The sequence below is a fragment of the Dasypus novemcinctus genome, chromosome 17 (genome assembly GCF_030445035.2).
Source record: "Dasypus novemcinctus isolate mDasNov1 chromosome 17, mDasNov1.1.hap2, whole genome shotgun sequence".
Lineage (NCBI taxonomy): Eukaryota > Metazoa > Chordata > Mammalia > Cingulata > Dasypodidae > Dasypus > Dasypus novemcinctus.
In genome coordinates, this window is record NC_080689.1 from 4249012 (window position 1) to 4271929 (window position 22918).

At 54.5% G+C, this 22918-nt stretch overlaps 1 protein-coding gene across 5 annotated transcripts in view; it reads left to right on the forward strand.

Annotated features, from left to right (window-relative positions):
* The window catches only part of VWA3B (von Willebrand factor A domain containing 3B), a 153972-nt gene that overhangs the window by 18328 nt on the left and 112726 nt on the right, over window positions 1-22918 (forward strand). For all 5 annotated transcript variants that reach the window (XR_009181079.2, XM_058278127.2, XM_058278128.1 and 2 more), the window contains 2 exons: window positions 5131-5300; window positions 7016-7131. Coding sequence is in view for 4 of the 5 variants with exons in the window: in XM_058278127.2 (XP_058134110.1) it covers window positions 5131-5300; window positions 7016-7131 (286 nt within the window). In the remaining variant the exon portion in view is untranslated. The remainder of the gene's footprint in view (window positions 1-5130; window positions 5301-7015; window positions 7132-22918) is intronic.

A 22918-nucleotide genomic window follows, 5' to 3' on the forward strand; every position in this document is an offset into this window, starting at 1 on the left:
TCCTCGGGTGGCTGCCGGTCGCCTCGCGCGCTTACCGGTCCTGAGCGTGGTGGTGTGACGCCGGCGTTCGTTGTTTTTCCTCACCAGCCACAGGAACCAGTGTTAGCCATCAAGGAAGAGCAGAGCTCACCCCCTGTGTTCTCTGCCTTTTGAGTTCGTCAGAACGTCTGTGAAACGTCCAGTGGCCTTCGAGAAACGGAGCAGCCCAGGCCCCTGGGCACGCACCCGGCCGTTGCCGCGCTTTGTCGGCTACACCGGCCCCAGCCAGTGCCGACCCTGGGGCCACGTGCCTGTGCGCTCCGCGGCCTTGCTTTTCTGCTCTCTGTTCCCCCGGTTGGTCACCCCCCTCTGGGCACGTCCCGGCCCAGGAGAATCGGGACAGTTTTGTGAGTTCCGGGAAGTCGGGAGGGAGGGAGGACTGAGAAGGAAACGGATCGGCGCTGGCCGGCGGCTGCGCCTTGGAAGCTCTCGGGACCCTGGATTACGGGAAGTGCAAAACCCGGGCTGCGTGAGCTGACGACGGGGACGTCCTTGTCCAGTCCCCGGAACCTGGGCCCTGACCTTGTTTGAAACGAAGGCTCTTTGCAGCTGCCCCGATGGTGAGGGTGTCGAGGTGGGCGCCCCCCGGATTACCCAAGGACCACGAATGCAAGGTCAGGCGTCCTGCAGAGGCACACGGAGAGGCGGCGGGGGCGGCTGCCCAAGAGGCCGAGGGGGGCCAGAGGAGGAGGCCGCACAGGTGGACGGAGGAGGAGGGGGCTGCACAGGAGGACGGAGGAGGCAGCCGTGCAGGTGGATGGAGGAGGAGGAGGAGGCTGTGCAGGTGGATGGAGGAGGAAGACGGAGGAGGCTACACAGGTGGACGGAGGAGGATGGAGGAAGATGGAGGAGGAGGATGGAGGAGGAGGACGGAGGAGGTGGCCGCCGTACTGGAAGCCGGCAGAGTGGGGCAGCCTTGGGGCAGCTGCAGGAGCAGGAGCCCCCACCCCAACACCCCCAGAGGCAGCAGGCCCTGCGCGCACCGGATGTCAGGCCTGTGGCCTCCAGAGCCCTGGGAGAAGCCTGGGTGCCGCTTTCAGCCTCCAGACCGCGGTACATCATTTCAGCAGCCGCAGAAACCAACACAGGCCTATGTTTCCTTCCCCCTGGAGCCCATCTAGGTGTGGTCCACAGAAAATTCTAGTAAACGCCACTGCCTCATCTCTAAAAACACCACGAGTGTGGGGGACCGGGGAGGAGCTGGGGCGCCCAGGAGGCCTGCCCCCGTCTGTCCCCTCGTGCCCGGGTGCCCGTCACCCAGGCAGCCGCGCTTTGCTGTGAAGACGAGGCTCAGGGCTTTGCAGGTTTTTCTGGACGGTAAATATAAACCCCAGATCTCCTGCTGGTCGTCAGCCCGCTTGCGTCAGCATCTCTCTCCACGAGTGGGTCCCGACGAGACCCGCGAAAGAGCAGCGCTGGAGCTGAGCCCGCGCGGGCAGGGAAGGCCAAACGGAGCCCCCGACTCTGGTGAGGGGTCGCCCCGAGCCCCGGCGCCTGTGGGCGTCACCCACAGGGGGCCCGGAGGTGGAGGGCGAGCGCGGCCCGGGGGTCCTTCGCGCCTGGGAGGACCTGGCGGATCGCGGTGGTCGCTGCCCCCTCCTGCTCTCTGGTTAGAGGGAGGGCAGCGTGCACAGCAGGGTGGGCCCCCCGCGCCCACCTGTGTTGATGGTCCAGGGCCCCTGCTCTTTAGGGTCCCCGGGTTCGGGGAGCTGAGGGCTCCCCCATCCTGCCCGAGGAGGCAGCATGTGCCCCCGGGCCCCGGAGCCCTGCAGGCCCCTCGACGGGGCGTTTGCAGGGACGAGGGCTGCTCACCCAGAGCGCCGATGGCCCCGGCCAGCACGCCGCCTTTCTCCCGCACCCTGTCGCTCTGCCACCCGCCCGATGGGAACGACTCATTTAGGTGGCTTTTATTGGCTTTTTAATCGTCATGTTCGCTGAAGACTGCGTGGCTGACTTGGAGGCAGTGCAGGTTCCTTACGGAGCTCACAGCTGGGTGGACGCAGCAGCGCTGGCCCCGTCCGTCCCCGAGCCTGCCGTGTCCTTTATTTCCTTGCAGGGGTTCAGAGGGGTCATGCTTCTCTATCTCTGTGCCCCAGTGCCTAGCAAGGGCTCCCCAGACTCGCCAGGCGCCACGGGGGTGGGGAGGGAACCACGCTGAAATCCTGGCAGCTGGGCTGGTTCTGGGGCCCAGGGCTCCCCCGGGGCCGGGTGGGAGCTCCTGAGCTGAGGGGGAGGCCTGCGTGCAGCCAGCGGCACCCTGGTGGCCGGGCGGGGAGCAGCGGAGGACGAGGAGGACGCCGGGCGGTGCGTGCAAGGCCGCGGGGGCAGCAGCCCTGAGATCAGGGCGTCAAGCAGGCCGCCCGGGGAGGTCTGCACATGTCCAGGGATGGGGGTGGGGGGGCACCTGCCAGGCGCAGTTCAGAGTGGTCTGTGGAGTAAGACAGGCCCCGGCCAGGTGTCCCTCTCGCTGCTGTTCCGGGCGATTTTCATTTTTGTGCCTTGAAAAGTGGAGGTTCTTATACTCAGAGGCCTTGAAGCGTGCAGGTGCACGCACGGCCTCTGCCAGCCGGCGGGGAGGAAGACGTGGAGACGGCCAGGCCCGCAGGCTGCAGGCCCCCGCGCGCTGCAGAGCACTCAGCCGGGCATGGCCGGAAGGTCAGTGCAGGGGAGGACGTTTGGGATGACAACACAGAGGCGCCCCCGGCTTGTACTTCATACGCAGCGACAGGAGCTCTTGACTCTAGCAAAGCCGCGTGGGATGCATCGCTGCATGCGCCGTTTTGGCAGTCAGCGCGAATCAGCACTTGGGGACACGCTGGCCCGCACGGAAGCTGTGCCCGGGCCACCCCTGTGGATCCCAGGCTGGACCTTGCCCTCCAGGAACTCACAGCTCCTCAGACCGGCCAAGGCCAAGGATTCCCACCGGGTATTTCCCGGGGGTTGTGCAGCCCCCTGCCCCAACTTCTGACCAGCCACCTGCTACTCACAGCTGAAGCCTGCAGCCCTGGAGGGCGGGGCCCAGGAGGTGGGCGCAGCTCTGACAAGTCCAGGATTCGTGGTCAGCCGGGAGGCGGCCAGTCTTGTCAGGTGACCGGGGCAGAGGCTCCCGGGCTTGGCAGCTGCAGGGCTGAGCTGGCCTCTCCAGGCCTCTTCTGCCCTGTCACCGGGCACAGGGGCACTGGCCCTTCCTGCGCAGGCCTGCGGGGCTCCCGAATCCCTCACGCTGGCTTCCCGGGAGCCACCCGGAGCCGCCTCCACTTAGCGCGTGGGGGACCGTGGGGATTAGGGCACATTTGTCTTCCTGCTTTCCTCAGCGCTGTTGAGGAGCAGAGGAGAGGGGGAGGCAGCATGCAGGAGAGCGAGGGTGGGCAAGGGGTCTCTGGAAACCGTCTCAGGAGCCCTGCATCGCCGATCACCCCGAGTTGACTGGAGACGTGTGACTGTTAGGGTGCGCTGCGACCTTAGTGAGTAATGAATAACCCCAGAGCACCGGCGAAGGAAAGGAAATCCTGCGCCCTGCTGGCTACCGCCGTTTATCTCGAGGGTGAAAACATTTCTGCAGGAGGATTTCAAACTCCTGGCTATTGTCAGAGGAAAGAAGCTGGCTGCGCACGGCAGGCGGTGGGCAGGCGCTGGCGTCAGAAACCGACCACCCGGAGGGCCTGCCCTCGCCCCTGTCACTCTGCCACACCCCCAGAAAGCACCTCCTAGGTCTGCCCCCGTGCTGAGGAATGGGTGTGATTCTTAGATCCGCAGGAGGGGAGGAACCTGCCCGCATCCCAGGCCTGGGCACTGATGCAGCTGGAACTGTGAATAATAGAAGTGCCTCTAAGCAGAAGTCGGTTTAATGCATCTCACACAATACATCGGTTAACACCAGGGCGAAAAGAATGAGCTCCAGCATCCTCGCTGGAAGAACAGTAGAAAACCGGGCTTTCCTAGCTGCCTAAGGAGCCATCTGGAAAATACTGGGGCTTGTTGGTTCATTCTTTTGCCTCCTGGGTGTGAAAGAAATTTAAGAAATTTTTGAGAGTCCTCAGTCTTTATCTCCCATTGGACTACTTTTTACAATTAGGGAGTTGGCATGGAAGGGCCTGCGAAAAGGAGCTGTGGGGCGGGGCCGGGTGGAGATGGGCTTCTATGTGCCTGGTTTGAGGGGGCTTGTGGCGGAAGCCCCTGACTGCCACCCCAGCCGCCGCCCCCACCCCGTGCCCCCAGCCAGCCCTGTCACCCCTGCCCTGGCTGCTGCCCCCACCCCAGCTGCTGCCCCCCGGCCTGTGCCCCCAGCCAGCCCTGCCACCCTTGCCCTGGCCGCCACCACCGCCCCGGCCAACGCCCTTGCCCCTGCCCTGGCTGCTGCCCCCCGGCCTGGCCGCCTGCCTTCCGGCCTGTGTCCCCAGCCACCCCTGCCTCCTGGGCACATGGTAAATGTCCCATCCATGGCCCATGGAGCGTTCCAGCCACCCAGGAAGTAGGAGCCCACCCCCCTGTCTGCCAGGTGAGTTTAAGCCCCAGGTGTGCGGTTGAGGCGCAGATGTTTCCTGACTACCTGCCACCAGGGGTGCTGGGCTTGGAGGGGAGCGCCCTGATGCCCAGGGCAGGTGGCCTCTGTCACCCCTCGGCTGGTTTCTCCCCGTGGAGGTGACCCTTTAGGACGCTCGGGCAGGTGAGCGTGTCGTCTGACTTCACCCGGGTCTTGAGGTGAACCATGGTCTCTCTTACCAGTGAAGAAACAGGTGAAACCACTTACCCAAGATGACAGCACTCACCTGTGGCAGGTGAAATCCCGGGGAAAAGGCCTGGCCGGGGCTGGGCGGAGCTCTCCGGAATGGATTTGGTCTCTAAACTGAGTGGGGTGCCCTTTCTGGGACGGTCTCCTTCCTGGGCGACGTGTTGGTCCCGGGGTGGGGTGTGAGAGGCCGGCGCTCTCGGGCGCCCGGCCCAGCGCCACCGTGTGAGGTCAGGGCCACCCAGCGGCGCCCTCACGACCCCTGAGCCATGCTGCCTGGGAGAGAAGGGGCGGCTGCGCAGAAGGGCCGCGCCGGGCCGGGCCGGGCCGGGCCGGGGCCAGCCTGGGCCGCTGTCTTGCAGGTGGAATGCATCTACTACTTTGTGGTGGGGGACGTCCCTGACGACTCCAAGGAGCTTCTGCTCCAGAAGGCCGCAGAGAGCCCGTGTCCAGTCTGCACGGTGTCCTTCAACGCCAGGGGGGACGGCGCCACGGCTTTCCTGAAGGACCTGAGTGCCAGGACCCACGGCAGGTAGGCAGGGGCACGCCCGAGGCCCGGCGGCTCTGGGTGCCCGTGTCCCCCGAGCCGGCCTGGCTGTGTTCTCCATCTACTCCTCTCCTAGCCCTTCATGCAGCCCCCGTGCGGGAAGGGATGAGCGGCGCGTGTGGTGACAGGAGGGACCCCGGCTCCCGAGGCTGACATGGGCAAGCCTGTTCACAAACGCAAGTGCACGCTTGAGCTCCTGGGCAGCTCGTTCCCAGTGGAGGCCCAGGCCTTGCCTTGCGGCCCGAGAGCACAGAATAGAGCGCTTCCCCCTCCCCCCCCCCCCCAAGCTTCCCCCAAGCCCTTCAATTCACCCCAGACCTGCAAGTCAGCCCAAGATCCAGGAATCTGCATTCGGCTGTGCCCCAGCGCTCGCGCAGCCATCACTGAACCTCGAATAATGTGTCTAGAGCACGGCAGCTGGCAGGGCCTGCCTCGGTCCAGGGGCCCTCCAGCTGTGCCCCGGCTGCCCTGCACCCAGGGCTGTGTCTTGACAGGGCCCCCAGCGCCCAGGTGCAGCGCTGTGCTTGGAGAACTGCCCGGACCCCACTCAGTGCTGACCTGCTTCCTGCAAACCGCCAGGGCGAGGCCGCTCGGCCAGAGTGCAGCCCAGCCCGTCCTCTCTAATCAGACAGCACTTCAGGAGTGAGGCCTTGGCCCTGCGGGCGCAGTGCCGGGAGGGGGAGGCGGGGGCCTGGCTGCCAGTGCCCTGGAGGGAGTCCCTGCAGGAGGAGGACGGGCCGGCCGAGGGGGCCGCTGGCCTGGCGAGGTGCAGCGGGCCGCGGCCAGCAGATCCCAGTCGCACCCCAGACTCCTTAGAAATAGGACTGAGGCGTCCTGTGGGCCAGACGAGGCCGCTGGGCCCCTCCCCGTCTGTCAGTCCACCTGTCCATCCCGGCCTGCGCTCCGATTGTCCCCGGGTCCTGTGGGCGGCAGCAGGCCCAGCTCTCGCGGTGCTGGAGGACGCGGCTGAGCGCACTTGCTTGCCTGCCCGCCGGAAGGCAATTTCCTGCCACTGCCTCTTTTTGGATTCCTGATAATTGGTTCTTCGGAACTACCGAACATTACCCCAGCCTCCGCGCCAGCTCCTCGCAGGCTCTGGCGTGCGCCCCCGCCCCTGGGGGTCTTGTTGGGGGCACATTCTGAGTCAGCAGACCTGGGCCTGGGAATTTGCATTCCTGGCCAGCTCCCCGGTGCTGCTGCCGCCGCTGCTCCTTGGGCCAAAGCTGAGCAGTGAGGCCCCGAGACCTCGCCGCCCCCCAGATTTTCTCTATTTGATTCTTAAGCTTAGATCCTGGGGGGGCGGTGCGCGCCGTGTTGCAGGTGACTGAAGCCCGTCAGCGGTGGACAGGTGAGCCAGAGGCGCCCCGCAGGTGCCTGCTGGGTGCCGCCGAGGCCCGAGCGGGTTCCCGCCGTCAGCCTAGCAGGACTGGGCCCTAGGCACCGATGGGGCACGGCGCGGCCTCTCTCCGTGCTCGCTGAGTTCCACTCGGTTGCGCTAAGTGCCCCCTGACGAAGAGAGGAGCCGCCGGCTAAAAGCCCAAACCGCCCTCAGTTCCCCGCGGCCTCCTCTCCTCGGCAGTGAGCTGTGGGGCTCGCCCAAGACACGTGGTGACACAGGAGAACCCCCGTAAACTCCTGGGAAAACCAGCGGCGCAAATCCCCCTTCACCCCCTAATGGTGAAAACCTCTTAACGTTTCAGGTTCCACGCGTTTGCCCAGAGAACGGAGTGCGTGGACTTCCCTGCACCCCCTTTGAAGGAAGGGGGAGGTGCCGTCACTTGGAATTCTCGGAAACTGAAAGGGACCCTCCCTCCAGGTACGTGGGTCCTGAAACGTGGGGTTTGCGGCCCCGACAGCTTCAGGTGCTCCAGGGCCTCAGGCAGTGCGGTCCTAGGCAGGGACTAAGGGGCCTCTCTGTGCTTTTATGGGACACAGGGGCCCAGGGAACGATGTGACTTAACTGTGACTTGATGGGCCTAGCAGAACGTGCGAAGCTCATCGACTTGCTGGGGAACCTCCTGGAGCTGCCGACGCTGTTCCTGGCACGGCAGCGGGGCTCTGCCGCGCGCAGGCTCCCTGGAGGGTGCGGCGAGGGCACTGCGGCTGCCCTCCCCCCGGCCCGCAGGCCACACGTGGACGCAGCTTCAGCACGCCCCCCGCGAGGCCCTGGAGCTGAAGGGACCCCACCTTCCACCCCGAGGGCCCAGCAGGCCACAACAGCGAGAAACCGGGCTGCGTTCAGAGAGCCTGTCGAAGGGTCCTCGGAAAGCGGAGACTGGGGTTTCCCCTGGGCTGGCGGAGTCTCAAAGTGCCAAAGACGCCAGCAGGCACCTGAGAGGAGGAGGGAGGGGGCTCCCGTCAGGGGGACAGCTCTAGAGAACTCGCGAAAATGTTGGCGATAAGCACAGTCGACGCGGGTGTCAGGAAAAGTGACGTCAGGATGTGTATCCTCCCGGTTAAAGTCACTTACAAGACGGAGCCTTCTAGACAAGGATTCGACTGAGGTGGAGCCTGCAGGTGTGGGCCGCCACCCGGGTGAGATGGCTGTGGATGGAGGTTGGCTCTGGCCCAGGTATCGCCGGGCACCTTAGGTAGAGCCATCGGCTGCCCTGCTCGCGTTTCCAGCAGCCACTATCCTCCTTGCCCCGCGAAGCATACAAATTAAATTGCAGAAGGACATTCTTCGTGGACTGAAGCACTCGCAGCGTGGCCTGCCCTCCTGATGTCCTTTCGGCGGCCACATGCCCTGAATTTTCGGGCTGCTCGCTCTGCTCCGCCTTCTCCCCTTCCTTGGGCCTTAACTGGCCTCTTAGTGCGTAGATAACAGGAACTAGCAGCTGAGCGGTTGGAGGCACGTTCTCGGAGAATTCGCCCGCCCATCCCTAGGAAATTTCCAGCTCGTGCTGGCTTTTTGGATTCCTGGTAGTTGGCTTTCAGGATAAAACTTGACCCTAAGCACTGTGCTGGCACACAAAGCAGGTGCTAAAAGGCCGGTGGTCAAGATAAAGAATATGTTGATGCAAAATTTTAAAAATCAAGATTAATGCAAAAAAAATCCATAATGTATAAAATATCAGAATTTTGAGGACAGGCTGAAACATATCCATATTGGAGCCCAAAGCAAGAGGAAAAATATATATATTTATATATGTGTTTAATGGGCGCACTTTGCCCAGAATATTAAAATAACTGAAAAATCTTGAAAAATGGAAACATTGGTGTATTACAATTTACACTGCTACTTTAAGTTTAAATATTTGGGAAGTATATACATATGTTTCGTTAACATTTTCCATTCTTCAACATACTTTCAAAGTTATTTTCTCATGAATTATAACTTATACCTCAATTAAAAATTAAACAAAAAATGTTTAAATTGATGAGTTTGCTTCCATTAAAATAAGTAATAGATTTTGCTTTAGGTATGAAGGAAATATTTAAACGTAACGTGAGTTTTAATGTATCTACTTTTCAATTTTCATTAATGCTACATGAAAGCATGTGTCTAGGGGTGTGTGGTCTGCTCCCTCACCCCCGGCTCTACTGTGGCCCGCAGCTGCCCCCTCGACCCCCACCTCTCACTTCGCCCCATCCCTTTCCTACAGGAAATAAACAGGGAATCAGCTTGGGAGCCAGACCTGGGTTCAAATCCCACCAACTATGGTCCTACGCTATGACCTTAGGCAAGCTGCCTGACCTTTCTGAGCTGTGTGTCCTTATTTGTAAAAACGGAATTAGTTGTGTCTACCTCAGACGGTTGTTGGGAGAATTAAAGCAGATCACACGTGGAAATGTCTAGCACAGAACTGGTAGCCAGTTAGTGCTACTTCACTTTCTAGAAGTAACCCAGCAGGGCGGGCAGCCTGTCACAAGACCATTTCTAGAGCAGCCGTGACGCCCGCCAGGTTATGTCGTGCCCGGTGGCGGGTGGGAAATGGAACCTGGGAAAAGGCAGGGGCTGCTGGTGGGCAGCGCGTGTCCGCGGGGAGCTGGACGCGCTGCTCCGGGCCTGGGATGGGCCTCCGGCTCCTCCTGGAGGGCTCGGGGGCACCTGCCTCTTGTGCTGGCGCTGCAGGAGGCTGCGCGGGACGCCGTCCTGGGCAGGACTGACCGCTTCCGCGCGGCCGGCCCGAGCTGGCGGAGGCGGGGCTGGCGCGGGGCCCTGCACGGCCGGCCGCGGAGTTTTCCGCGGCAGCGGCCCTCCTGCAGGGGCGGCCTGTGCTGGCTGGACCTGGCTGGCTGCACCTGCCCCGGTGCTTCCAGGGACGGTACCGCCGTGGTAGACGGACCCCGTGGGCCCGAGCAGGGGGTCCCCCCAGTGGTCGGGGAATGCCGCTAAAGAAGGAAAAGCTTCCCGTGTCTTGGGTTCAGAGCAGTCCACGTCTTTTCCTGTTTTACCCTTGAAAAATTATACTAAATCAGTACCTCTGGAGTAGTAAAATTTTATTAGCGTAAGCTTTTTCACTCAGGGCCTGACATCAGGCTAAAAAAGGAAAGTGACCGAGGCGTTGGTGCGGCGAGCTCAGGACCTGGCCTGGCTGTGCTGTGGCTCGTTTTAGGTCGCAGGCGAGGCCAGGCTCTTGCGAAGCGGAGGAGCTCCAGTGGTAGGCGGAACGGGCAGGCCGAGCGCCACGGCCAGGGGCCCCTGGGCTCCCCCATCGTGTGTGAGAAGAGGAGCCGGGGGACCAGCTGGACCGCGGTTTGAACTGCACGCGGGTCCACTGCACCCAGAGCACCAGAGGCCTCCCGGGCTGCACATGGCCACTGTCGGGCAGCCTGGCTCCCTTGTGCTTCTCCCCCTCCTCTCCCACGGCAGCCGTCGCTTATCAGTCATCAGTCAATCAGCCAGCCCCGGGTCTTTCCTTCCCACCCTGCCAGTGCTCAGTTCCGGTCTCTCTCAACACAGTGCTCTAGCCCACTTGTGCTCAGTGGCAAGAACTGGCAAAGAGGGGCCCGTTTGTTCACCTCCGTATGCTGCTGATAGGCCAAGAGAAAGACTACGATGAATTTTTCTTAAAAAAAGGAATGAGTGTTAGGCAATAGGGTAAGGCGAGGCAGTGCTTTTCTGAATATTTGCATGTGTGTCCCATACTATGGACAAAATGGGCTTTGAAAGGCTGCTCTGCCCCACCAGGATTATTCTAAGTCCAAAAATGTAACTATAAAAATTGGAATTCTACCTTTGGAAACTGCACGCTTTTGTGTCGATGGAGTAAAATGAATGAACTAAGTATTAGGAAACCAAATTTTATTTACTTTGAAATATGTTCAATCTGCTATACTTGAAGAGAAAATGTAAGCAAGACAAGATTCTTGGAAAATACTTAAGATCTTTAATTCGATATTTATAGCTGACTGGCCCACCACTCAGGCTTGCATTGCTTCTTTGTTCCTAGTTTCCAATTTAATTGAAAAGCACTGATTGGTGACTCTTTACAGCTCAATGACAGCCTGGGCTTTTCATTTTCCTTCTCCCTACATTTCTGCTTAATTCAATGTTTGAGGCCAGAGCAGCAGCAATTCCAAAATTCCTGCCCCTTTACAGTTTACGAGGCTGAGAAATTATCTCCAGACGCCTGCTCCTTCTTAGCCCTGGGTTGCCTCGAGCTGCTCGGTGCTGCTGAGAGACAGTCCTGCGGTTAGCTGGCCAGGCTCTTGAACGTCCTCGGTGTGGGAGGGCGAGGAAGAGGATCCAAAAGGAATAAAAGACAAGCTTCCCAGTAGGGCGCTCTGACCTCTTTGGAGGTCAGTTAAGTTTCTGCTTTGTCATTTCAAAGTTGCTCTTTCCATCGTAACTCCAGGACCCTGGTTTAGAATTTACAAACTGCCCCCCCCATACATGTCCACCCTTATCTTCCTTTGTTCACACCTGTATTAGTCAGCCAAAGGGATGTTGTTGCAAAATACCAGAAAATGGGTTGGTTTTTATAAAGGGTATTTATGTGGGGTAGGAGCTTACAGATACCAGGCCATAAAGCCTAAGTCACTTCCCTCACCAAAGTCTATTTCCATGTGTTGGAGCAAGATGGCTGCTGATGTCTGTGAGGGTTCAGATTTCCAGGATTTCTCCCTTCCTGGGACTGGCTTCTCTTATCTCTTTATGCTTACTTCCTGGGGCCCCAGCTTAAGGCTTCAGCATCTAACTCCAACATCAGAAACTCCAACATCAAAAGCCCTTAACCCTGTCCTTTGCCATGCCTTTTATCTGTGAGTCTCCACCCACCAAGGGGTGGTACTCAACACCTTACTGACACAAGAGGCTTACCTGATTACGTAATCCAGTATAATCTCATATGCCCAGAGGAAAACACCAGTTCACAAACACAATCCAATATTTGTTTTTGAAATTCATCAATAATATCAAACAGCTACAACACCTTCCCTGCAGCCATCTCGGTGTTTGGGATGTGTGCGTGCATGCACACATGTGCAGTGGAAATCTAAGAAATAAAGAAGCTCAGGCCTGTTTTTAAATGGAAAAGTTAAACAAGTGTAGAAAATTTGCTCTAAAGGAAACTAGCAGTTTATTATTTTATTAATCCCAAAAAGAGAAAGATTAATCTATTCCTCTGGGTGTGATACCCTTTGATTGCATTAAATTCAGCCAGGCCCTTTGATTACATTACTTGACATTAGAAAGAAAGCTGCACCTGTAAGAGAACAAAAGCTCACCCGATGTAGAGGAGAAAAGAATTTTATTAATCTTGCAAGAATGGGTGCTCAACTGGGACAAAATGGGCAGCGCGCCAAATAGCGAGAAACAGTGATATTTATAACCTACACCTAACACACAGGCCCCTCCCCTGTTGCCCATTGATTGGGTACTTCAGGGGTTATAGCCTGTCCGAGACATCTAAATTCCACGGTTCCCACTCTCAGTTGCTGCTCCCGAGCTCCCTACACTCAGGCAGGCTGGGCTGGGGACTGCTCTCATACCTGGCGTGCTTTTCAAATTTGGCGCTGCTTTCACTATTGGCCCCGCCCCCAGCACTCACCATTGGCCCTCCTCGCTTTGGCCCCGCCCCCAGCACTCACCATTGGCCCTCCTCGCTTGGCCCCGCCCTCACTTCTCACCACTGGCCCTCCCTCGTTTGGCATCACTTTTCAAATTCTTGGCTTGTCAAATCTGTTAGAACCCCTTTCCCTCCGTCCCTCCAACTGCAAAGCCGGCTCTGACTCCCCCAATGTGTGACTATTAAACTTAATCCTTTTCTTACAAATCCACCCTCTTTCTTTCAGACTCTTTAGTTTTCACAATTTAGTTTCTCAAATCTGCTAAGAGCCTCCTCACATTCTTCATAGAGATCTTCCTCTTTAAGGGGCTACAAGTTGTTTTGCCTGTACTGTGTGGGCACCTGTTTGATTAGGGCTGTTTCAGTGAGTTTCTCAGCTAACCCTCAGGCACATGGGATGATGCAACATCCAGCTGCTGTGAGTACCCCAACTATGATGGTAAGGGAAGTCAGGACAGACAGTACTTCTCCTTTCCATTTTCCAAACCAGCTCTAACCATCCTGTGAGTGGGTTGTCAATGCCAGAATTTTCTGCTAACTCTTCAGATAAGGCTGTTAAGCCTTGCAAGGCTTTGGTGATAGTCCCGTCTGGGGCCATATTATTGGGGATGAAGGTACAGCAACTACCTCCAAACAACACAGACACCTCCTTTTTCTGCTAGCATCATGTCTAGGGCTATCCTATTTTCCGAGGCCATTCAGCTAGTAGCATCCAACTGTTCTGCAATTCCTTAACTGCATCCCTAGTGTAATTGATAAATCTTTGTTGATTATAAAATATAGTTAATCCAATCCACATTTTTGTTATTTGTGACCCACCAGAACAAGAATGACTCAAATCCTGCAGCTACCTGATTTCTAGCTTTAAATTCATTAGGGACTCCCCGGGGAACTCCTATACTATCTAGATAAATTCAGTCATCAAAGGAATCAAGTAAGCTTCTTTTCTTTCTTTCTCTGGTTTGCTTCTTCCTCTTTTTCAAATGCCAGGGTAAATAGGATGGCCAATTGAACCAGAGCACAGGTTCCTCCCCACTTCTCAGGTAACACCGGGCGGAGGATGCCCTTTCTGCAGTACCACCAAAGGTCTGCTCAAGGTATGGCCAAACTGGAGAAATTGCCAGTACTATCCTCACTCACGTTCCATACTTGGCTACACAAGGCCATGGTCCCAAGGTCCTGGAGCCCCCTTCCCCATTAGGGAAACAGGTAGAGTGACTTCCTGGACCAAGATGGGAAGTCAGTACAGCTTTGATGTTTCCCTTTTTGACAGGAGGGAAAAGAGAGAACAACATACTATAATTTTCACCAGGAGGGAATCGGACTTGGCCCAGTGGCTAGGGCGTCCGCCTACCACATGGGAGGTCCACGGTTCTAACCCCGGGCCTCCTTGACCCATGTGGAGCTGGCCCATGCGCAGTGCTGATGCATGCAAGGAGTGCCGTGCCACACAGGGGTGTCCCCAGCATTCGGGAGCCCCGTGCGCAAGGAGTGCCCTGCCACACGGGTGTCCCCCACATTGGGGAGCCCCACGTGCAAGGAATGCACCCCATAAGGAGAGCCGCCCAGTGCGAAAGAAAGTACAGCCTGCCCAAGAATGGTGCCACACACATGGAGAGCTGACACAGCAAGATGACACAACAAGATGATGTAACAAAAAGAAATGCAGATTCCCGGTGCTGCTGATAAGGATAGAAGCAGTCACGGAAGAAAACGCAGCAAATGGACACAGAGAGCAGACAGCTGGGGGTGGGGTGGGGGAGAAAAACAAATAAAAAAAGTAAATCTTAAAAAAAATTTTTTTTCCACCAGGAGTAGCGTTCTGGAAGAGGAGCACCGTGCACTTAACCTCCCTTGCGTGCTCTTCCATACCTAACGGAAAGGGTAGGATATGAGCAGTGGGCTGGCCTGTTGCACAAGCATAACAGCTTTCGTTCAGACTCTGGACTATATATTTGACCCATTCTACCCAGGCATTTGTGTCCCTGTATCCTGTCTCTATTTCTGTGGTTTGCTTTAAATCCTCTGCCTCCAGTATCCTGACTGCTTTGGGATCATCCTGCATCAGGGAACTGGCCTTTGGTGGGTTTTCCCTTGGTCTCTCTGAAGGGGTAGCTGGAGGGGGCGTTGTTGACATCATAGCCACAGGAGGAGGAAGGACTCGAATATACGGAAACTCCCCAGAGGGTCTTTACCTGTAACACCCACCCCCATCCCATAGACTCTGTCAGGGGAAGAATAAGCATTGTTGTTGTTGAATCTCTCTGCCTTTCTATTGGTTATTACTACTGGGTTACCAGCGGTCCACACTTTGTCCTCAGTAGTCCACCACACAAAGTTCCAATCGAGACGGGGGCGGGGGTGGAGATAAGCTCTCGGTGACTCCGGGCATAGATATTTAATAGATATTATTTTGTCTGTTCAGCCACTGCTGCTGTCCAAAGTCTCCACACCTTACCACTTGGCAGGTGTCAAACTGCACAGTCTGAGACTCTAGGCCTTCAGTTTTATTTACTATCAATTTAACAGGGCTTGTCATGACCTGAATCTGAAACATCATGCTCAGTATAATTATTCTCATTTTCAGAAACTTGAAATCTTTCATCTGCTAGTCTCTTAAGGCACTAGACAAGGGGGATATAGATAATGGCCTTCCCTCTAAGAGGAGGGATAACTTCCTGCAACGTTCACGCTGTAGAGTCTGGCCAGTCCCTCCCCCTTTCTGACATGCTCTCCCAACTGTGGCCTTCTCAGAGTGATCCTTAAAGGATCTGAAGCTGGAATTATTTCCCAGGACTCGGACGGTGTTGTTGGGTACTTATCACCAGGGTCGGTACTGGTCCTTTTACCCGAGAGTAGGGGGTCCAGCCTTTTCCTGCTGTCTGGGCTGCAGCCTCAGCTGTCAACAAAGCTTGATAGGGTCCTTCCCAGGTTGGTTGAAGTTCGGACCCTTTCCATGACTTGATTAGGACCCAAGTGCTGGGTTGGTGTTGATGGACAGTGAATTCGAGAGGCGGGGTCTGGGCCAGCAAACCACGATACCTGAGGGATGACAAAGTAGAGGACAAAGCCAGTATATAATTCTTAAGGAAGAGATCCTTCGACTCTAAGGAAGGGCGGTCTCCAGTCCTCCTAGGAAAAGGTAAGCCAGAAAGCATTTCGTAAGGGGAGATTCCCAGCTCTTCCCTGGGGCGGCTCTAATCCTCAGTGGGGCTATGGGTAAGCGCTTAATCCAGGGTGACTTTGTCTCTAAGACCAATTTAGGAAGATGCTTCCTTCAAGTCTGATTCATTCTCACCCTCTCCCTGAAGATGGTGGGTGCCAAAGGTGTATGAAAGTTCCATGTGACACCCAGGCTTCGCATACTATTCCAGAGTACATGGGAGGTAAAGTGGCTACCATTGTCTATATTTTCCACTAACCCATAACGAGGAATGATTTGTTCAAGGATAATTTTAGAAGTTCCTGATGCTATAGCTGAGGTCAGAGGATATGCCTCCACCATCCTGTCAGATGATCTACAATAACCAAACATACTTTAGCTGACCCATTGGGGGCATTTCAGTGTGATCAACTTGAATGCTCTGGAATGGCCTGAGGCCCGGCTCCCATCCCCCTTGTTCTTGCCTCCTTAAGACTTTCCTATTGACCTTTTGGCAAATTATACATCATTCACTTATTTGTTTAGCTACAGTATAAAGGCACCACGCATCCAAAATACTTAAGATCCAGATCACATATGGCCTATAGCCACCAATGACACCGTGGTGTAAGACTGCTAGTACCTCTCTCATCACTTGTTTATTCAACATTTGCCTGCCATCTGGGAGAAGCCACCTCCCTTGATCATCCAGGGTCACTCCTAACTGCTCCAGCTCTTTCACCTCCTTTTCAGAGAATGTCGGGAGCCCAAACTCTTCGGGAATGGAGGGTGTCAGGGTCATCAACTTCAAAGGGGAACTAAGGGGGCCTTCCCTGGCCTCTTCCTCTGCTAACCTATTGCCCTTTGCTTCAAACGTATGACCTTTCTGGTGTCCGTTTACATGCACCACTGGTATTTCCCTGGGTGAGAGTAGATTGGCCATTACTTCTTTTATTAATTCCCCATGGACTAAACCTTTCCTTTTGCTGTTAATCAATCCCCACTCTTCCCAAATTTTTCCAAAGGTGTGGATTACCCCGTAGGCATATTTGGAGTCAGTGTAGACTGTACCATCTTTTTCCTCTAATAATTTGAGGGCTTGATTTAATGCATACAATTCACAAGTTTGAACTGACCAGCCATTGGGCAATCAGCCAGCTTCCTTCACCTCACAAATTAGTCCATCCACAATCACATAGCCATTATGCCCCTTCCTTCTAGGACCCTGGAGGACCCATCTATGAATAATTTTTCTACCGAGTGCAGGGGAAGGTCCCCGAAGTCAGATCAGACTCAGGTCTAATACTCAATCAGGCCTCAACCATCCTGCTCAGGAGCCTCCATTGGGTCAGGTCCCTCCAGAGGAAGGAGGCCGGGTTTAGGCTATGGTCTGTAGTCAATACCAAGTCATTTTTTTCCATTAGGATAGTCTCATACTTCAGAATTTGGGAATCAGTCAGCCACCTTCCCACTTTCTGAGACAGAATAGTCCTGACCTGATGAGGGGGGCTAACGACTAAGGCTCATCTGAAAGTCAGCTTCCTGCTCTCTTCTACCAGGAGAGTGGTTACTGCCTTGGCCATCCCCTGGGATCAGGATCCAGGCTTTTGGAAAGGAAGGCTACAGGCTCCTTTGACCTCCCCGGATTTGGGCCAGAAACCCCAATGCTGTCCCTTTAGCTACTGTAACAAACAGGTGGAAAGGTCTCTCAAGGGAAGGGAGGGCCGGAACAGGGGCCTGCACCAGTGCCCGCTTGAGCCCCTCTAAGGCCCCTATTTCCCATTCTTTCCATTTTAACTTGTTGGGCTCTTCTTCCAACAGGTTTTGGTATAACCCCTTAGTTTGGGATGCGTAAGAGTCTATCCATAGTCTACAATACCCTACCAATCCCAAGAATTTCCTTAGTTCTCTTTTTGTCCAGGAAAGAGGTAATTTAATTATGGCCTAAATTCTCTCTGGATTTATCTTCCTCTTTCCCTCACTGATGAGAAGGCCCAGGTTCTTGACTTCCCTTTCTACAAATTGTAATTTACTCGTTGATACCTTTAACCCTTGATCTCCCAGAAGTTCAATAGGTCCTTTGTGGTTTGGGCTACTGCCTGCCTTTCTTCACCTGATACTAGCAGATCATCTACATATTGTACAAGGACTTTTTCAGATGGAATTGAAAATTTCTCCAATACTTTTTCTAGTTCTTGCCCAGAAAGGTTGGGGGATTCTGTGAAGCCGTGGGGTAGGACCGTCCATCTGTTCTGCTGCCTCCTTCCAGTGAAGGGATGCTCCCACTCAGATGTGAACAAGTCTCTACTCTCTATGTCAAGGGGACAAGCCCAAGAGGCATCCTTCAGATCTACTACACTAAACCATTCATGATGATGGGGATCTTACTGAGAAGGGTGTAGGGGTTAGGGACTACAGGGTGCCGAACCTGGGCAATTTGGTTGATGGCCCTTAGGTCCTGCACCATCTTCCAACTGCCATCTGATTTTTGGACAGGTAAAATAGAATTAAAGGGGGCCATACAGGTTTCTGAGAGTCCATCTTGGATAAGACCCTCAGTGATGGGTTGAAGTTCCCGTCTCCCTGTTAGGGGAATGGGATATTGCTTCTGACAAACAGCTTCCCCTTCCTTCTTCAATTTGATCTTAATAGGGGGAACCTGCAACCCATCCCCCCACCCCCGTTCCCTTCCTTCACCCATACTTCCTTCTTGATATCCTTTTCGTCTTCTTCAGTAAGTAGGGCTAAAGCTACTTCTGTCTGTCCATCCCTCACTCCCAACTCCAGCTGCATGGGTATTATCAGATCCCCTCCCAACAGACTACTCCCAGCTTCTGGGTTGTACAACAGAAGGCTCAGAATTTGGTTATCCTTCTAACAAATATCAGTAGGCTCCAGGACGGGAACTTTAAACCCCTCCCCTTTTACCCCGAGACTGTGAGGGAACTACCAGAGAGTTTGGTTCCTGTAGGAGATGGTTCACAGAAGATGGAGCTGTTCCAGTGCCCACCAAAAATGTAATTTCCTCTTGATATGCCCACCTTTAGATTTACTAGAGGCTCCCAGCGGGCTCCTGATATTAGGAGCCTCTGACCCCCCTAGTCCTAAAAATCCATCAGGGGTGTGACCCGACCTTTAAATTTGGACATTCCCTCTTGAAATGACCAGTTTTCCCACAGTGGTAACACCCTGCAGAGTCCTGCACTCTCTCAGCCCCTCTGTCCCAGCTCAGCCAGCCTGCTCCCCTCTCTCGTCTCTGCCTGCCCCCCCCTGCCTCGCTTCTCATCTTTTCTGGACCGTGTGGTTGACTGTGCTCATCATGACTCTGGCTTTCTGCTTCCGCTTTCCCCCCTCCCTCCTCACAAACACTTTCTGAGACTCTCTCAATAACTCTCCAGTGGTTCATCCATCCATCCATCCATCCATCCATCCATCCATCCATCCATCCATCCATCCATTTTTCTGGATCTTGTTCTGAATGTCAAGACCCCTTTATATAACTGAACTTTAGCATTCCCTGGGCCACAGGGTCATCAGGGTCTCTTCCTGAATATTTTCTCACCTGGTTCCTCAATCTTTGCAAGTAAGCGGAGGGAGTCTCATCTTTTTCTTGATTCACCTCAAAGGCCTTATTTAAGTTTTGGGATTTAGGCGCGGCCAATTTTATCCCCTGTATAATGAGGTCTCTAAGAGCCTTCATTTGTGCTCTATCCCCCTGATCATTATTGTCCCAGTTAGGGTCTACATTGGGGTACTTCTGCTCCGCTGCCATCACCCCTTGTCCAGGTGGGTGCTGCCTTCCCCACTCCCTCATAGCCGCCCTCCTCACCATTCCCCTTTCTTCTCCCATAAAGAGGATACTTATTATAGACACAAGTTCAGACCACGTGTATAGACTTGGGCCTAGGAACAGATCCACTTGCTCGGCCAGCCCCGCTGGTTCTTGCATTAATGACTTCATCTCCTTCTTAAAGTTTCTGACTTCCGGACTTGTCAGTGGAGCATTTACATACCCGAGCTCTCCTGGCTTCTCTCGAGGGGTAAAGAGGCTCAGTGGGGTATGTTCCCTCACCCTCTTTTCTTTGGGGGCCTTGAAAAAGGGAAAGTTATGTATATCCTTCCAATATTGTTCCAGTTCCTTCCTTAACTGCTGGTGGGTCATAACCAGTGGGGCATTGGGCACTGATTGGCCCTCTGGCTCCCCAGGACCTTGCGTGGTCTTATCGGACCCTCCAAATCCACCAGTTCCTGCCCCGGGAGGGGAGGGGAAACAAGTGGGGAGGAAGGCTCAACAGAGGTTCTCAGCTTTAGCTTTTAGACTTAGTTTCTGGGTCTGGAGTCTTGGCTTTCATGGGATAGAGAATGGTCTCCCTCCCCTTCAACCAGCACATGGCAGAGTCAGACTCCTCCCTGGAGAAGGGTTTCTTTTCATTTAAGTACAAGGTCGGCACAGAGCCAATCCTTATCTGCCCCGTATTTTGGCCAAAATATATCGGGTGGTAAAATGCTTTCTTTGGCCCAAATGTAACAGCAATATTTAATCATTTCCTTTTTATCCTTTCCCAAAGTCTGATCATTATCACTCCAATGTTTCAACAGCCTCCCTAATGGACTGTCTGGAGGAATGTTCCCGGGGAACCCAACAGATATCCCCTTTCCTTTTTTCCTGGCCGGCTGACTGCCCTTATTCCCCATTCTGAGTCTTGTCTGAGTTTCTTTCTCTCAAATCTTTTCACTTCATCCATCTCCAGCCCTTTCCCTTGCGGGAGAAGGGAAACACAAATTGCACTCGCTTCGTGCAGTATGTCACATGTATCGTGCACACACGATTAACCCCAGACTCATCAATTTCCCCACCACCAAGGCAATACTTAATAGTCCCCTCTTCTTGCCTTGGCCTGTGCACAGGGTTACTTGGTCAATGAGAGGCGGGTTTTCCCTTCCCCTTTTCTTGTCCACAATCAGCAGATCCAAGTGTCTAGTCTTGGGTCCTTCCAGCTGTCAACAGCAAAATCTGAGACCACTCAATCAGCGGGGCATGACTTCCCTCATCTGCCCTGAAGCTTTGGATCCCAGATGAGCCCCCAAGATTGTTAGAAAGAAATCTTGCACCTATAAGAGAACAAAAGGTCACCTGATTGTGGAGGAGAAAAGAATTTTATTAATGATCTTAGAAGAACTGGCACTCGAACTGGACAAAATGGCCAGTGTACCAAACAGCAAGAAACAGTGATATTTATAACCTAACCCTAACACACAGGCCTCTCCCCTGTTGCCCACTGATTGGGTACTTCAGGGGTGTCAGCCTGTCTGAGACATCTAACTAAGTCCCATGGTTCCCACTCTTAGGTGCTGCTCCCACGCTCTCTACCCTCTGGCAGGCTGGGTGGGCTGGTTGGGCAGGCTGGGCTGGGTGCCGCTTTCACTCCTGGCGTGCTTTTCAAATTTGGCGCTGCTTTCACTATTGGCCCCGCCCCCAGCACTCACCATTGGCCCTCCTCGCTTTGGCCCCGCCCTCACTTCTCACCACTGGCCCTCCCTCGTTTGGCAACACTTTTCAAATTCTTGGCACGCCAAAGCTGCTAGAACCCCTTTCCCTCCCTCCTCCAACTGCAGAGCCTGCTCTGGCTTCCCGTTTGCGTGAAAATTAAACCTAACCCTTTTCTTACACTTGATAAGATCTACTTAGGGCTTTTGATTGGCCTGCATCAGTAGGCGTGACTTGGGTTGAGTTTCCAACCTCTTGCTGGGTCTAGTATAAATAGACACTAAGACATATTAAAAAAAAAAGGGAGCCGGCATAGTTTTGATTCTGCAATGTAAGAGACAGGATCGCTTGAGCACCAAGACCCCAGAGGCTGGGCCCATGGAGCAGCTCAAGAGACCACCAGCTCTGCTCTATGCCTGATAGCTTACAGCTGAACTTGGGAAGAGAGCAGACCAGCCAAGACTGATATAGGAGGGCGGGAAAGAGACAAGCCCTATGCCAGCTTGCAGCTGAAATCCAGAAGAAAGCAGAGCAGCTGAGCCTGAGAGAAGAAGCTCAGAGGGGAGGGAGAGGCCAGGCAGAGACCTCCTGCCATCTTGCATCAACATGTGGCAGCCAACTTTGGTGCCTTGAGTTGGATTTCTCATGGCCTTGGAACTGTAAGCAATTACCCCAAATAAATACCCTTTATAAAAGCCAACAGATTTCTGATACTTTGCATCTGCAGTCCTTGGCAAACTAAAACAAACTCATAACGTTCTCCTGAATTTACATTTCATTAAAACACTTGCCTTTTGAATTGGCGTCTTATAAATGATGGCAGCAGATTTACTCAGCTAAACCCTATTAATGGGCAGTGGTTGCACTTATTTTTTTGGTCTTGCCTCTCTCTAGTCTTCTGTGTCTTTATTGCCTGCCTCTCAGTTGTGCGGCAGACCCTGGGCTCCTGCATCTTACCAAATTCAGTGGAGCGCCCACTCTACCATGGAGAGAATAGCGACGGTCTGTTTTTAGGTTTTCCACCTGAATATTGGACAACCAGACTGCATTACGTTTGCATTTTGTAACGTTCCATTTAGAAGAGAAAGCGCGGCCCCAGGCAAGAGCACCTGTCCATGTTAGATGATAGTTAATGATCTGAGTTGGCCTTGCCTCTAAGCTAGCCCAGCGGTCCCTGTGACACACAGGTCCACTGCCCCAGGACAGGTGGCAGGACGTTCCTTTCACATGCTACACTGTGCTGGTTGAGTGTAGGCGTCTATCAAGCCAGCAGGCGTTCAGTTATCTCCTGACAACAGATCATTTTAATATGTAATTTAGCACAAGTAATCAGAAGTGGTTTTTTGTCACAACAAAAACTACTCATTTTAATGCTTCAGTTCCCTTTATGGATGTAATCCTCCCCTTTCCCCCAGATTTGCGCTGTAATTTTAGGTCTCTGAAGCCTTTGGCACCTTGCGTTTTAGTATGTGCTGCTCCATTGCTTGCTGAAGGCAGACGTCTCTGCAGCTCCCTGAAGACGCTGCCGTTCCTTTACAGGCAGCTTTTTGAGATCCGCAGCGCTCGAGGGGGGGGCTCAGGCGCACGGCACATCGCGCTCCTCCCTGGGCCCGTTCGTCACCAGGCGTGCTGGGGGCTGGGGGCTGAGTCACGTGGATGGCCTCTTCCGGCCCCTTTCCACCCGGATTCCACCCGCCCTGGGGTCACGCTGTTTCAGGGGAAAGTGGCTGGAGCCCTTGCGGCACTGCCACGTGCTCAGGGGTCCGAGTCTGTCTCTGGCCACGCCGAAGACTGTGCGGCAGGGACACTCCGCGAGGAAAGAGTGGATGAAGCACTCAGAGCGTTTCGTGTGATATGGGAAACTGGAACAAAGGTGAGCAGGCACACTACTCCCCCCTAAGGCTGTGGCAGATACAAAGAAAGGAGAGTTGTCCCTATGCTCTGGTCGTTTGTGATGCAG